This window comes from Dipodomys merriami, unplaced genomic scaffold (genome assembly GCF_024711535.1).
Source record: "Dipodomys merriami isolate MVZ:Mamm:240054 unplaced genomic scaffold, mDipMer1.0.p SCAF_5, whole genome shotgun sequence".
Taxonomy (NCBI): domain Eukaryota; kingdom Metazoa; phylum Chordata; class Mammalia; order Rodentia; family Heteromyidae; genus Dipodomys; species Dipodomys merriami.
Window position 1 is genome coordinate 79,900,724 of NW_027206068.1, and position 16,590 is coordinate 79,917,313.

Here is a 16,590-nt window from a genome sequence, read left to right on the forward strand (position 1 = left end):
TCTTTTCTTTTTTTTTTTGGGGGGGGGTCTGGTCATGGGGCCTGAACTCTGGGCCTGGGCGCTGTCCCTCAGCTCTTCAGCTCAAGGCTAGCCCTCTACCACTTGAGCCACAGCGCCACTTCCGGCTTTTTTCTTTTTGCTTATGTGGTGCTGAGGAATCGAACCCAGGGCCTCATGCACGTAAGACAAGCACTCTACCACTGAGCCACCTTCCCAGCCCTGCTTCTTTCTTTTTGGTGCTGAGTCATATTCTGGTACCTGGTAGACCATTATCTGCTTTAGGATATCTTGGTTGCTTCTGGGTTAGGCGCCTGTGCATGTTGGTGTGTAGTTTCTCTGTGTTTGGTCACAGATATCGTCTCACTTAGGTGGATAACAAGTACCAAGGCTGCTGGAGTGTGTGGGGTCTATCTACGTGGTTTCCTAAGTCACTGCCAGACCAGCTCCTCTTGTATTCAAACTGGCTCTGTTGCTTCATGTTCCTACTGTCATTTAGTGTGTCCAAGGATAAGGTTTTGGGCATTCTAGTCTGTGTATAGTGTATCTCAGTTTTACTTTGCATTTCTCTGATATGATTTCGAATGCCTTTTCTTATATTTACACACCATCTACTTATACATCTTAGTTGATAAGGTGTTTTTAAGGTCACTTGTTCATTTTCTTTGTGTGTGTCTGTGAGTGTGTGTATATGCCAATACTGGGGCTTGAATTCAGGGCCTTCTGCTCTTAATTTTTTTGCCCAAGACTGGCACTGTACCAGTTGAGCCACACTTCTGCTGCTGGCTTTGTGCTTACTAATTGGAGATAAGAATCTCTATCCGCAGATTTCAGCCTCCTAAATAGATGTGAGCTGTCAGTCCACCAGTGCCCTTTTTTTTCCTTGGGCTGTTTACTTTCTTACCATTGAGTTTTAGGAGATCTTTTGCATTTCTGGAGAATACTTTCTCTCATCTGTGGCCCATCATTCCTTTCTCTTGACATAGCTTTCATAGAATATGTTTTTCATATTATAATTAAGTCCAGTTTACCAATTTTTCATTTTATGGATTGAACTGTAATCCATGTTATATCTGAAAAGGCGCCACAGTCATCAAGGATTTTTGCTGAGTTATCTTCTGGGAATTTTAGGTGTAGGATCCATTTTAAGTCAATTTTTGTGACTTTTGCATGTAGCTGCCCCATTGCGGCCTGCTCCATACTGTCTTCATTTCTGTAGTCTTGTCTTGACATCAAGCTGTGTCAGTATTATGTTGACTGTTCTGTTTGGTTGTCTCTCTTAGCCAACTTTAGAGTTGCCTTGCTGTTTTCCACAAAGCAACTTGCTGGCCCAACCAAAAGGCTGGGGTTGCAGTACTCCCTGGTGAGCGGGCAGGCCCGGCATCTTGGGGGTACTGAGCCTTTCTGCCCACAAACTTGGGATTCTTCTTCATTTATTTAGTTCTTTCTCAAACCACAGCGTGGTTGTCTGCTCTCATAGATTGTGTAGAAGTTTGTTTGCTTTACACCTGAGTGAGTATTTGAGGTTGATGTGTTAGTATAAATGGTTTTGTGTTTTAATTTTGTATTCCACTAGTTCATTGTTTATAGAAAGCAGTAGACTTTGATCTGCTAACCTTACCAACTTCCAAGAAATTTGTTCTTTCTTTGTTTTCCATTTGTTTTGATTTTCAGCATAGTTGTATCTGTAAGTAAAGAATTATTTCTTTCTTCTCGGTCAGTATACCTTTTTCCTGTTCTTGTTCTCTTTCCTTAGCTAGAACTTTCAGCACAATGTCAAGGAGAATTGGTGGGAGGAAAATTCTTGCTTCATTCCTGATCTTAGTGAGAAAACTTGGGAGTTTCTCTCTTCAGACTGGGAGCCTCTTACCTAAAGCCTTCCTCCTTACTGGGATTACAGGTGTGACTGGCTGGCCTCCAGACACAAAACTCTTCATCTTCTTCTCTCAGTCAGGCGTGAATGTGTGAGCCACCGTGTCTGCCCTGGGATTTTTATTTTTCAATAAAATAAAATTTCAGTTTTAAAGTTTAGATCATATAGGAAATATGAGTATCTCTTTGTAGAAATGACCTTCATGTTTTTTAAAGTGTGTTTAATTAAAATACAATTGTTTATATTTTATGGTATAAAGTGTGATGCTTTCATATATTTACATTGTGAAATTATTAAATCACGCTACAGAGTATCTTAAGACCTTTTGTATTGTTTAACTTTTTGTGATTTGAAGCATGTGTGAGTCTTCCTCCATGTTTTTGTTCACTCACCTCAGCTCCTTAAAAGGAGGTCATGAATGTGTTCTTATTAACAGCTGAAGAGCTGTGGATGTCAGTAGCTTATGGTTGTAATCCTGCCTCCTCGGAAGGCTGGGATGTGAGGATCATGGTTGGAAGCCAGCCTGGGCAAACAGGCTGGAGACTTATCTCCAATGAGCCAGTAAAAAGCCAGACGAGCAGGCGTGGTTTGATTGAGTGCCCTACAGGAGTGAAAAAAGCTGGAAAGAGGATTAGGCCCTGAGATCAAGCCACAGCACTGCCACAGAAAGAATTATTGTTGATTTGCTGAGTTTTATCATGAAGGTGTGCTGAGATGTTGATAGATGTTTTCCTCCCCCCATTGATATGATCATGTGATTTTTAACTTGTTGATGGATGGATTCTAATTAATCAATAATATAATGAATGATTATATTTTGAGATGGGGTCTTTTTGTGAAGCCAGCCAGGCCTTGAACATGGGATCCTCCTGCCACAACTTCCCAAGTACTGAGTCGGAGAGATGCACCACCATACCTAGCAGATTCTATTGAGTTTTGAGTGTTTAACTAATTTTGTCTAGTATAAATCCCAGCTGGTATATGTAGATAATTATTATTTTATTTATTTTTTTTGTCGGTCGTGGGTCCTGAACTCTGGGCCCGGGCGCTCTACCACTTGAGCCACAGCGCCACTTTGGGCTTTTTCTGCTTATATGGTGCTGAGGAATTGAACCCAGGACCTCATGCATGCAAGGCAAACACTCTACCACTGAGCCACCTTCCCAGCCCCTGGATAATTATTTTTTGGTCAATTGTAGGGTTTGAACCTGAGTTCCAGGGTGCTGTCCCTGAGCTCTTTTGCTCAAGGCGAGTGCTCTATCTTATTGGAGATAAAAGTCTCATGGGGACTTTCCTGTCTGGGTTGGCTTTGAACCGCGATCCTCAGATCTCCGCCTCCCGAGTAGCTAGGATGACAGGCCTGAGCTGCTGCGCACGGCTTGAGGACTGTTGCATGTACATTTATAAGACATGCCGGTCTGTGGTTTTCCGTTCTCACGGTGTCTAGGCTTGTGGCATCGGCTGGTGTTGGCCTTACTGAAGCCCCTCTGCTTATGTCCCGGGATACAGTTGCAGCGCGCTGCGCCGCCCCCTCCTCCAGGAGGGCAGAGTTGGCAGAAGGCACCGTTGTGAAGGCCTGCCAGCACCCACTAACTGGGCTGGGCGCCGTTGTGAAGGCCTGCCAGCACCCACTAACTGGGCTGGGCGCCGTTGTGAAGGCCTGCCAGCACCCACTAACTGGGCTGGGGTTTGTTTTTTTTTGTTTTGTTTGGTTTTTGTTTGTTTTCAGAAGGCTTTTAACAGTTGAGTCAATTCCTTTTTGAGATACAGACCTATGCATATTGTATATGTATAATATGTATATGTGTAAGTTAGGTTATCAAATTTGTGGGCACAGAATTACTCTTGGTACTCCTTAGATATCTTTGGGGTATCCCTGGGATCTGTAGTGATGTCTTTTCTTTTGTTTCTGGTTCTCATCACTTGGGTTCTTTGTTTTTTCTCCCAGTTAGCTGAGCAAGGGGTTTATAGGTTTATTGGTATTTTCAAACACACAAAATGAATAAGCTACCTGTTTAGAGGCAGTGAGGTATCTTTACTAATACTCAGAGCTTACAGGTATAGAGGGGTGTCATGATGGATAAGTTCTATGACATCGTTTATAGCATGGCATTTTGCTGGAGGTGAAAGTGGTGTATCTGGGTACTTCGCTGGTCTCGCTCCTGAGCTCTAAGTCTGTGCTCCGTCTTACACTGAATCTTCCTTCCATCTTGACACGCACTGTGTCCATCTGCCCTGAGTTTGTTCTCTCCCTTCTGCCTATCTTTAGATGACAAATGTATCTGCTCCATATTGTGGGATGATTTTTCTTTTTCCCTTAAGGCTCAGTCACCATCATGGTGGCCTCTCTACCAGCTCTGTGGTTTCCAGCCCTTGCCCCCCTGCTCCTCCTGTCTTTCTTGCCGTAGGGCAGTACAGTGGCTCCATCACAGCTCCCCCACCTCTAGGATGAAGCTGCAGTTCCTCTGACTGACCAGGGAGTTGTTCCGACTGTCGGCTGCAGCTGGTGGGCAGCTATCTGGATTCTGAACATGGATGTGGTTTGGCCGAGTTGCTTTCCTAGAAAGGTACCTCTGAACTCCATGTGAATCAAGAGGCATGTGTGGTACCAGAGAGCCAGGCTGAGGGTGGCAGGATGGAGGGAACTCGGGCCTAGGGAGATTGGCACGTCGGATGGGCAGGAAAGAGGCCTAGAGGGTCCAGTGGTGCTTGTGATCATAGGGTGTGTGGAGCGAGAGTCCCAGCAAGCAGCCTGTGGATAGGGCAAGTGCACCTAAGAGAATAGCAACTTTAGGAAATTGTATTTCTTTTGTGGTACTTGGATTTGAGCCGAGTAGGCAAGTACTGCCCCTGAGCTAGCCCTCCCGCCCTTTTTTTTTGTATTTCAGTGCGGGCCTGGGCTGGCCTGGGAACCCTGGTCCTCTTTGTTCTGCCTCCTGAACGTCTGGGTTACAGGTGTGTGCCCGTCTAGACAAAGTAGTTTCAGAATCATCCGTTGGCCTGGGTTCTGCAGTGCGGCTACTCGGTTTTCCTAGCAAACCCTACTTACCACGCGAGGCCCCGGGGGAGATCTCCGGGCCACCACCAGGCCTGACCCAGCATCACTGCAGGACTCGAGAGGACTTGCGCTTCACTTCGGTGCCCAGCACGTGTCACGGCGGGGTGCACACCAGGGCCTGTCTGTCTGTCTGTCTGCTCCTGTGCCCAGCACATGTCACGGCGGGGTGCACACCAGGGCCTGTCTGTCTGTCTGTGCTCCCTGTTCCTGTGCCCAGCACGTGTCACGGCGGGGTGCACACCAGGGCCTGTCTGTCTGTCTGTCTGTCTGCTCCTGTGCCCAGCACGTGCCATGGCGGGGTGCACACCAGGGCCTGTCTGTCTGTCTGTTCCTGTGCCCAGCACGTGTCATGGCGGGGTGCACACCAGGGCCTGTCTGTCTGTCTGTCTGCTCCTGTGCCCAGCACGTGTCACGGCGGGGTGCACACCAGGGCCTGTCTGTCTGTCTGTCTGTCTGCTCCTGTGCCCAGCACGTGTCATGGCGGGGTGCACACCAGGGCCTGTCTGTCTGTCTGTCTGTTCCTGTGCCCAGCACGTGTCACGGCGGGGTGCACACCAGGGCCTGTCTGTCTGTCTGTCTGTCTGTTCCTGTGCCCAGCACATGTCACGGCGGGGTGCACACCAGGGCCTGTCTGTCTGTCTGTCTGCTCTCTGCTCCTGTGCCCAGCACGTGTCACGGCGGGGTGCACACCAGGGCCTGTCTGTCTGTCTGTCTGCTCCTGTGCCCAGCACGTGTCACGGCGGGGTGCACACCAGGGCCTGTCTGTCTGTCTGTCTTGTCTGCTCCTGTGTCCAGCACGTGTCATGGTGGGGTGCACACCAGGGCCTGTCTGTCTGTCTGTTCCTGTGCCCAGCACATGTCACGGCGGGGTGCACACCAGGGCCTGTCTGTCTGTCTGCTCCTGTGCCCAACACGTGTCATGGCGGGGTGCACACCAGGGCCTGTCTACTCTCTGTTCCTGTGCCCAGCACGTGCCATGGCGGGGTGCACACCAGGGCCTGTCTGTCTGTCTGTTCCTGTCCCTGCTGGTGGCCACTCAGGTGTGCCCTGCACGAGGAATCTGTGGCAATGGAGGCAGAGCCTGGACGGTCACTTGTGCTGCTGTTTGCTGTTGACAGTACAGGTGGCATGTTCCATAAAGTGGGGAGTAAGGTCACGGTGATACACGGGTACGACATATTGCAGTTCACTTGTACATTAGAGATTTTCCCCAAAAGATTTGTTTATAACCATTTCTATCACATATGTAAGCTAATAGGGTATTTTATCCCTCTATTTTTCTCTTCCTCTTCCCCTTTTGAACTTTTCTGTGTGTGCAGGACTTGAACTCAGGGTCTTGGCTCTGTCCCTGAACCTTTGTTCAAGGCTAGGACTCTACCCCTTGAGCCACAGCTCCACTTCTAAGTTTTTCCTGAGTAGTTTGCTGAAGATAAGAGTCTTTCAGACTGTTTTGTCCAGTCTGGCTTCAAAACATGATCCTCAGTTCTCAGCCTCCCGAGTAGTTAGGATTACAGGTGTGAGTCACCAGCACCTGGCTTGAATTTTTTATTTTTGATAATTAAAAAAATATTTATTGGGGGCTGGGAAGGTGGCTCAGTGGTAGAATGCTTGCCTTGCATGCATGAGGCCCTGGGTTCGATTCCTCAGCACCCCATATGCAGAAAAAGCCGCAAGTGGCAATGTGGCTCAAGTGGCAGAGCGCTAGCTAGCCTTGAGCTGAAGAGCTGAGGGACAGCGCCCAGGCCCAGAGTTCAGGCCCCACAACTGGCAAAAAAAAAAAAATTTATTGGGCTGGGAATGTGGCTTAATGGTAGAAGCTTGCCTAGCATGCATGAAACCCTGGATTCAATTCCTGAGTACCACAGAAGCAGAAAAGGCCAGAAGTGGTGCTGTGGCTCAAGTGGTAGCTGTGGCTAGCCTTGAGCACAGAGAGGCTTAGGGACAGTGCCCAGGCCCTGAGTTCAAGCCCCAGGACTGACAAAAAAAATTGTTTTTAAAATTACTTATTGATAGTACTGGGATTTGAACTCAGAGCCTTTTGCTTGCTTGGCAAGTGCTCTACCACTTCAGCCAGGCCAAGTATTAAACTTGTATATATTAATGTGAATACTGTACGTTTGATGCATGTATTCATGGTATACTGCTTAAATCAGGTTAAATTCTCAAGTATTTATTACTGGTTTATGTTGAAACTTTCACTATCCTTCTAATATTTTGGAATGCTTTAGCATATTGTTACATGGATGTTACTTTTATAAATATATTATAAAATCAGTAATATCAAATGAGTCTCAGAAAATATACTTGTTTCTAACCTTGAAATATTTAAGTTTATAATTAAATTTATTTCCTGCTTAATTTATGCCCCAGGAAATTGAAAAGGAAGCCAGTGATTTACAGAATGCTGGGCCTGATGAAATTTCAGCCAATTTTGAAGATGATTTTGAAGTATGTATAAAAGTTATTTTTTTTTGTTTGTTTTGGTCAGTTGTGGGGCTTGAACTCTGGGCCTGGGTGCTGTTCCTTAGCTTTTTAAGCTCAAGGTGAGCACTCTACCACTTGAGCCACAGTGCCACTTCTGGTTTTCTTGTGTTTAATTGGAGATAAGAGTCTCACGGACTTTTCTGCCTGGGCTGGCTTTGAACCACAATCCTCAGATCTCAGCCTCCTGAGTAGCTAGGATTACAGGCGTGAGCCACTGGTGCTTGGCCTAAAAGTTTTTTCTCAGTTTAACAGTAATTCTTAAAAGTCAGCTTATTTATATGTGTGTGTGTGTGTGTGTGTGTGTGTGTGTGTGTGTGTGTGTATAAATATATACATATAAAAATATATGTATATATATATAAAAATATATACATATGAAAATATATGTATATGTATATATATATAATTAGGTAACCATTTTTCTCTTTATTGTTCTTAATACTTAATATTGGATAAGGTTTGGTTGAAGTTATTTCCATTAAAGCTGACCAAGATGATGTAGTTAAATGACTTTATAATTAAACTTGTTTTTAAGTGCTTGGCACTCAAGCATGTATATTTATCTAACCATAAGCAGATACACACGTTCACTCTTAGCACAGATGTTCATCTCTTAGTGTACCTGGCTCTGTATTTTGTGTTTTACTTTTAGAGAGACAAATACAGTGATATTTACAGATTTATAATGTATAACATCAAAATCAGTGAACTTCCTTGGCTATAAGGAGACTTTGCCAATTTCAGATTGTACAGGGTGATATTTTGTTCTGTTGGAGTGTGAACACGTTTGTCTTAAAGAGTGCCCAAATCCTTATCACTGTTTGTAGGATTATGAGGATGACTTTGAAGTTTGTGATGGAGATGATGATGAGAGCAACTATGACCCTGACTCACAAGAAAAAAGTGAGGAACTTCCTCCAGCCCAGAAGAGAGAAATACAAGAAATTCAGAAAGCCATCAATGCAGAAAACGAAAGGATTGGCGAGCTATCTTCAAAACGTTTTCCAAAGCAAAGTCGGATGGAGTACGAAAAGCAGTCCCGGGCAGGTACGTGAGACGGTGGTGATCCCTGGTGTCCAAGAGCCCAGGGGCCGTGTGCGAAGTGGCTTGGGGCCTACCCAGGTGGGCAGGTAACAGGACACTGTGCAGCATGGTGACAGCAGGCCCTGGTGCTCCCTTCTGCAAGCCATGCGTGGGGGCGTTGTGCCTGGGAAGGGTCACTTTGTAAGGAGGGGCTGCGAGCTGCATCCTGCCCAGCACTGAGGTCGGAGGTGGCTGTGAGAGGCGGGCCCGGCCTGCTGCCCGGCCTGCTGCCCTGCACAGTCTGCACACGAGCCCTCGTTCCTGGTGGTGTCTCCTTGGATTTCCACAAAGGCGCAGGCAGTCCTGGGCAGGCGGCTCCCTCAGCACCACAGGGCTCAGAGACGCCACCCACAGGGCGGCCTGGGAGCTTCTGCCAGGCCTGTGCTTCCCCGACATTCTTGGCCTCCAGGCATAATAAGCTACATGTGAGAGTAAGAATAAATGTTTTTAAGTCATTTAAAGGAAAGCTGGGAAACTTGATAAAATTAGCCCTAAAAATAGCACTAAAGGTAAAATAGAACAGTTATTAAAGTATTAACGAATAGTAGACCGCTTTAAACGATCTTGTAGCCAGTAATGAGCCCATTTAATTATAATTAGTATTTAGCGTAGTATAATCCAAAAATGGGAGTCTGAAAGGGTAATCGTTAATATTTTGTCGCCTGCCTCCGAGGTAAACCGCTGAGTGGATAAACATAGCCAGGAGCACTTCTTGGAGGCCGTGGGTACCGGCCCTGGATGAGCAAGGGCGCGCCCTCGTTTTGGCTGTGTCGGCGGTCTGAGCTGGACCTACAGTCCCGCCGTGCCCCGCTGTGGGCAGGGTCAGCAGTACGCCACTCACCTGTTCTGACTTGCTGAGGAGAGGCAAGAGTCCATTCTTAGAGTTCCCATCTTGGCGGATCTAAGAATAACCAGTGTTTGGCATTCATTCCCGACATTGATACTTACGTATCCTTATAGTCTTATATATACTTATACATCCGTCAGGACTCACAGTGGCCATGGCCTAGAGCTGCACATAAAGACATTTTTCAGAGACCTTTTGGGAGAAGATTGTGATTGGAAGTTGTGGTCTCTTATTTTTTAGCTCATTGTTGAAGTGTTGCTGCAGGGTGATTTTAGTGATGTGTTGTTTGTGAGGATCACATTCTGTAGCTCTGTTCTTTCATGTCTGTGCAGTGTGAAATGCCAACACATTTTGGGGATGTCCACGTTTCTTCTTCCTCTTCCTCTTCCTCTTCCCTGTAGGTGACTCAGCAGATGGCTCCAGTTTCTCCTTCCTCAGTGCTTGTCAGTAGCCTTCTCTGTTTTCTTCTGCTTGCTTGAGTGTTGACACGCCCTCTCTACCAGGTTGTCTGCTCGCTAATTTCCTGACTCCCGGTGGGTCCCAGGAAGCGTTTTCAACCTGTCGCTGACTTCTCTCCATAAGCCCTCCCACAGTGTCTGATGTAACTTATCCATTGAAGCTTTGATGGACATTTCTGGTTCCTGCCAGAGTGATTCCCCAGCTCCGCGTGGTGTAGACTTAGGGCCCAGGCGTCTCATTGTAAAAACAAAGTAGCTTCTGTCCTCCATGTCAACAGCCAATTGGATGTGACCACTGCTGGCAGGTGTACCTGGTGAAGGCATGAAGCGGTGAGGTCCTGCGTGGTAAACACGAGATAAACACCACCTCGACCTTTTCATTTTCACAGTAAACGGATGAAGGACAGTCAGGTGTATGGTGTGTTATTAATGAGACTTGAGCTCTGCGCTGCATCTGGGCTTATCATGTGACGGAGGGCTGCCAGGTGCTCTGCCCTTCCACGGCCCACGGCGGAGCCGCCCCTGTGCTGTTGGGAAGGTGGCTTCCATCGGGCATCCTTCTCCTCCTCAGCCAGCCTTGTCAGTGGCTTCGCCTGCGGCAGCAGCTGCTGCTTCCGCAGACAGAGCCTCCTGGCAATGTTTAGTTTTCAGCCCAGGCCTGCCCCTGAGCTGGGTGACAGTCCCTGGCTGCAGTTTGTGGCGCGGCACCCCTCCCCGCATGTCAGGGAACCCCTTGCTGAAGTCTTCATCGGCTCAGTGTCTTGTGGTGCAGCCAATGACTGAAGCCATTTGCTGTTCATGTCTTCTGCTTACCAGGCCAGTGCCTGTGCGTCCTAGCCAGCCCCCTCATTCACGGCGCCTGTCCATCTTAGCCCCCCCTCATTCACGGCGCCTGTCCATCTTAGCCCCCCCTCATTCACGGCGCCTGTCCATCTTAGCCAGCCCCCACTCATTCACGGCGCCTGTCCATCTTAGCCCCCACTCATTCACGGCGCCTGTCCATCTTAGCCCCCCCTCATTCACGGCGCCTGTCCATCTTAGCCCCCACTCATTCACGGCGCCTGTCCATCTTAGCCCCCACTCATTCACAGCACCTGTCCATCTTAGCCCCCACTCATTCACAGCACCTGTCCATCTTAGCCCCCACTCATTCACGGCGCCTGTCCATCTTAGCCAGCCCCCCCTCATTCACAGTGCCTGTCCGTCTTAGCCCCCACTCATCACAGCGCCTGTCCATCTTAGCCCCCACTCATCACAGCACGTGTCCATCTTAGCCAGGCCCCTCATTCACGGCACCTGTAACTGGCAGCTTGGGGTGCAACAGCAAAGGCAGCATGAATTTTATGTTCCTTCTCAGTGTTGTGGCTAGGAGATTTGTTTTGCTGTAGATTATGGCAATCTCAACCTATGGTTTTTAAATTTCCCTGAAGTTGAAAATTCACCATTGCACTTGAGGGAAACCCTTCACGCTTCTCTTTGGCAGCACTAGGATTCCAAGATAGTTGTCTGGAAGCGGACCTTAGGAAGTGACTGGGTGGGGGTAGTGCCTAAGGGGTGAGTGTGCTGCACAGAGGGGCTTTGTCTCAGAAGGCACAGGGGAAGCCACCAGGCTTCTCAAAGTAGCATACTTCTAAAACCTAAGATTGACTTATTCTTGGAAGTTTCCACTTAATATCTTCAGACTAATTGACTGCAGGTACTGAAATCTCAGCGAAACCACATTTAAAGGGCGACTTCCATGTAATCTTTGTGTTTTTAGCAGTAAAAAAATTTGTTTTTCAGGCTGAGTGAGGTGTGAGCTGAAGACCACATCCTTTATCCTTAAGTATTTCTAAGATTCTTAGTGGTGTGATTGGCACATATAAAAGATGATCAGGCCAGGCACTGGTGGCTCACTGCTGAGATCTGAGGATCGTGGTTCAAAGCCAGACGGGGCAGGAAAGTCCATGAGACTCTTATCTCCAATAAACCACTAGAAAACCGGAAGTGCCACTGTGGCTCAAGCAGTAGAGCCACTCGCCTTGAGCTGAAGAGCTGAGGGACAGCATCCAAGCCTAGAGCTCAAGCCCCATGACCGACCCCCCCCCCCAAAAAAAAAAAGATGATCAGTAAATCTTGCCTTGTTGTTTGGATGTTTTAGATAAAGTCAGCAAGAGCAGAACTTTAAAATACAGAGGCTGTTTATTGTTATTTATCGTCGGGGACAAAAGACATGAGTATGAGTGTTATGTATGCTTCTAGTTGTTTTAATCTTGATTTGAGTTTTTATTGGGTTAGAAGTAATATTTCATTGTCACAAAACAGCTTTCTTTTCTGTACAGATGCAAACATTTCCCCTTCCAGAACTCCTGTTTGTGGAATTTTTGTGGATTTTGCAACAGCCTCACACCGTCAAAAGAGCCGAAGTCAGGCCCTTAAACAAAAGTAGGTATATTGGGAACTCTGCCACAGTTGGTTGTTACGGTTGTGTGTATATATGGGGTATTACTAAGGATCAGCCTCAGGACTAGTAATTCTTCAGTAATCCTTTTCTTCAACCTGCTTTTCAAAATAGAGCCATGCATTTTATTTTCACTGTGATTGTTTATATATATATATATATATATATATATATTTTTTTTTTTTTTTTTTTTTTTTTTTTTGGGGGGGGGGTCTGGTCGTGGGGCCTGAACTCTGGGCTTGGGCGCTGTCCTTCAGCTCTTCACCTCAAGGCTAGTGCTCCACCACTTGAACCATAGCGCCACTTCTGGATTTTTTTTCCTGCTTATGTGGTGCTGAGGAATCGAACCCAGGGCCTCATGCATGCAAGGCAAGCACTCTACCACTGAGCCACCTTCCCAGCCCCTAGATATATTTTTATTTGCATTAAAGTTCTCTTGTATGTTCATATGTTGTGCTTAGAGTGCAGGTACTAGCTTCTGAGTACTAGTGCTTGCCATCTAATATCTCCTTGGGCATCCTGGCCAGTTTGGGCTCAGACTAGATTACAGTTACACATTTACAAGTCTGGGGGTCAGAAAGCTGCTAAAGGGTGTGATTCTAGCTCACTTTGTATTGCTCACATAGTATCGCTACCATGTCTTCCCTGTCAGGTGAAGAATGAACTGAGGACTGGGACTAAGAGCACTAATGCTAGATAACGTGGGCTGCATGCTTGTGTGTCCCAGGACCCTCACACAGATGAGGAGAAAGGATCAGAATCAGCATCTGTTGAGAGACTTACTGTTGCTGTGTTAGTGTAGCATACAGAACAGTTTAAGTGAGGAAAGAACGTCTTTGGCTCGTAGTCTCCAAGGCCTCAGGTCATTATGACGGGGAGGTGGGGGGCAGAGTAGCTCCCTCATGGTGATCGGGAAACCAAACCTCTGCGCTGATGGGCTTTAAATGCATGGTGCTTGCCACCCACTCACAGAATGAATCTTCCCCACGTAGTTAATCCTCTCTGAAGAAGCCTTCAGGGACACACCTCGAGGTGTGCTTTGCTGATCTGATAGGTACTTGATAATCCATTGTATTTGACAATCAAGATAAATCATTGTAGTCTATCCAGGCAGCTTGACACCATTCCTTAAGTCACAGCATCCCACCGGTGACACCAAAAACCCCATATCCCCTGCACCACAAAAAGGCACTTAGTCCATCTCCAAGAGTTTGTAAGGTATTCACAGTTCCAACATTGTGCAAAAGTCCAAGTTCAGAGTCTTATTTCTCAAGACAAACCCTTATCTCTGAACGCTTGTTCAATTGTAGTTATATATTTACATCATGCAGCCGCTCATAGTGAGCAATCCCATTCCAAAAGGGAGGGTCAGAGGCATAGAAAAGAGGAATGAGACCAAAGCAAGGGTGTAACCCAGTAGGGAATGAGGAACCCTCTGCCGTCTGAGTCCTACAGTAGCATAGTACCAGCTTCCTAGGGCTTAGGCAGTCCAAACTCTGCGGCCTTTCCAGCAGCCTGCGTGGCCTTTCTCCGCTGCCTGTGGCTTCCCTTGCAGACATTCTGTGTTCCTGGCCTCTCCTCCATCCCTGTGTCCTAGGGCTCCATTGCTCCTTAGGCTCCACCCTCACAGTTACCCACTAGGGACAGCCCCAGGGGAGCAGACTCCTTCCAGTGACCTCGCATGTATAATGCCAATGTCTGCCAGCTTGAGCCATATCCTGGCCCACCTGGGCCGTGGCACCCGAATGGATGGATGTAGGAAACACTTTTATAGATAACCTTGTCTCTGTTTGAACCTCAGTGTTCCCTTCTTAAAGAAAAGTATTTCAAGTCAGGTGCCAGGTGGCTCATGTCTGTAATCCTAGCAACTCACGAGGCTGAAATACAGGATTATGGTTCAAAGCTAGCCCAGGTGGGAAAGTCTATGAGACTCTTTGCACCAGCCTTGAGCAAAAAAGCTGAGAGGATGAGGCCCTGAGTTCAAGTGCCTGGACTGGCAAAAAAAGGGAGGGGAAGGAAGGAAGGAAGGAAGGCAGGGAAAAGAAGATTGGAATGATGGAAGGAAGGAGGGAGGGAGGGAAGGGAGGGAAGGGAAGGCAGGCAGGCAGGCAGGAAATATTTCAAATGAGTTAAACCCCTTCTACCTTAGCCCCCCTCCATTGATGGAGTCTGGCGGAAGGGAGGACCCTTGAGGTATTTTTCCTATTGATTCAGCACTCGGTTTCCTTTTAATGTCTCTAATCTTTTCAGCCATGCTTTCCTTATCCAAACTTTACATGTGCTTCTTTCTGGGCAGACTGCCAATTTGAATGTTTCTGCTGTACTTCTTGCTTACAATCTTATTGTCAACTGGCAAAGAGCAGCCAGCAGTAGGCACGCCACAGCCGTCCCCTGCTGGCTTCATGACGTTATTGCGTCGAAAGTCAGCCTTCCACAGAGTCGCAGGGCCTGGACAATAGAATGTGGACTGGCTCTCGTCCAGTCCCCAATTGAAGCCTCCCGAACAGTTACTCCGCAGCCCTGCCCGCATCTGGTATTGTGGGCAGCCCAGCACCATCCGTTGAGCTCTGCTCAGTGTGTTTTAGGGCTTCTCCAAACTCTCCCACACACCGTTCCCAAAGTCTTGTGAGCCACACCGTCCGGTAGTCACAGCAGCTCCCTCTCTTCTCCGGTGTCGGACTTCATGACTGTGACACACATCTAGCAAAGGGAGTGAGGTTCCGTTGATGATGCCAGAGGCCGGTCAGGAGACAGGCCGTGCCGACAGGCTTCTTTCTCATCCCCTGTCAGTCCCTCAGAGCCCAAGGAGAGCCTGTGCTGTGAACTTGGGATTAAAACAATAGAACACATCATCTGACCATAAGGAATTAAACTGAAAGTCCCCCAAAGTTACAAAATTAAACATTCTTTTTAATAAGCCATGAGTCAGTGGAGAAATCAAAAGAGGAAAGATCTTAGCCAGGCACCAGTGGCTCATACCTGTAATCCTAGCTACTCAGGAGCCTGGCAGGAAAGTCCATGAGACTCTTAGCTCCAGTGAACCACCAGAAAACCAGAAGTGGCGCTGTGGCTCAAGTGGTAGAGTGCCGGCCTTGAGCTGAAGAGCTGAGGGACAGTGCCCAGGCCCAGAGTTCAAGACCCACCACCACCAAAAAAAAAAAAAAAAAAAGAAGGATTTTCACACTTTCTTGTGTGCTTCCGAGAGTTGAGTCTCACTTTGCCTCCTGCCACCGAATCACGTCTTCAGCCCAACACCCTGGACGTTGTGTTGGTCTCAGGTGCCCTGCATTGAGCAAAGACAACACATCACGAGTCAGTGTGGTCTGTTCTTTACATAGTCACTGTACAGCAGCTACTTAGTTATTCTAAACAGCTAGATCCTGCGGGTTCACACTGAAATGAAAGGTAAGTCCTTGCCAGTTACCTCCATCAATTGCTAAGATCCCCTGTTCCTCCTGTGCACATTATTCAGTGTAACTCTCTTTCCAATTCATTTTAAAGGACAAGAAGTACAAAACTACTTCGGCTTATCGACTTAGATTTTTCATTCACTTTCTCCCTCTTGGATTTGCCTCCAGTAAATGAATATGATATGTATATCAGAAACTTTGGGAAAAAAAATACCAAGCAGGTTAGTACAACATGTGCTTGCTAAGTGACAGAATGCAAATGAGGTGCACGTTTGTACTGTTGAGAATGTTAGAATTTTGGGGTGGGGAGTGACGAGTGCAGTTTGAAGGAGAAAGGGTACCTTTCACCACATGGCGTTCATTAACTAGAGAGATGACGTGAGTACACACTCCCCAGGTGTGCTGAGGCCGTGAGAGCCCATGGCAGACAGCAGAGGCACGGACCCTTTAGTACAATGTCACACGCACAGATGATTTATTTAAGGTGAAACAGTGCCAAGTTTGTTTTGGTCTTGTGTTCCTGGTGAGTATATACAGCCATAGTTGTCGACAGAAAAGATCGACAGTGCAGTGATCTCAGTGCTTGTGCTTTCTCTAACTGGACTCACTTGAAGGTCCACGCATCTCCAAGAGCCTTCACTCTTGTCCACAGGCCAGGCTGCTCTCCTGTCGGACTTAACACGGCTCCTCCGGCTCCTCCTCCTCTTTCTCTGTCTGCCTCTTTTCTACATAAACCCTGCCAGGGTAACTTACACTGGACTTTATTTTCTTTTCCAGAGTTACTGCGATCCATGATGCAACATTTTCTTCTTTCCAGTAGTGATTTTAGGTTTTAATTACTTAGGAAGTGGTCTGGCTTTGCAATATAAGGTCTGTGAAGTCTGACATCGTACTTGCCATTTTTCTTACATATTCCTGATGTGTGTTGACAGCATTCATA

The 16,590-nt window shown here is 47.2% G+C and overlaps 1 protein-coding gene across 3 annotated transcripts in view; it reads left to right on the forward strand.

Moving 5' to 3' along the window:
* Dync2i1 (dynein 2 intermediate chain 1) overlaps positions 1-16,590 on the forward strand; it is a 70,997-nt gene that overhangs the window by 31,158 nt on the left and 23,249 nt on the right. For all 3 annotated transcript variants that reach the window (XM_069997210.1, XM_069997212.1, XM_069997211.1), the window contains 4 exons: positions 7,299-7,376; positions 8,240-8,459; positions 12,122-12,224; positions 15,742-15,871. In XM_069997210.1, coding sequence (XP_069853311.1) covers positions 7,299-7,376; positions 8,240-8,459; positions 12,122-12,224; positions 15,742-15,871 — 531 coding nt within the window. The remainder of the gene's footprint in view (positions 1-7,298; positions 7,377-8,239; positions 8,460-12,121; positions 12,225-15,741; positions 15,872-16,590) is intronic.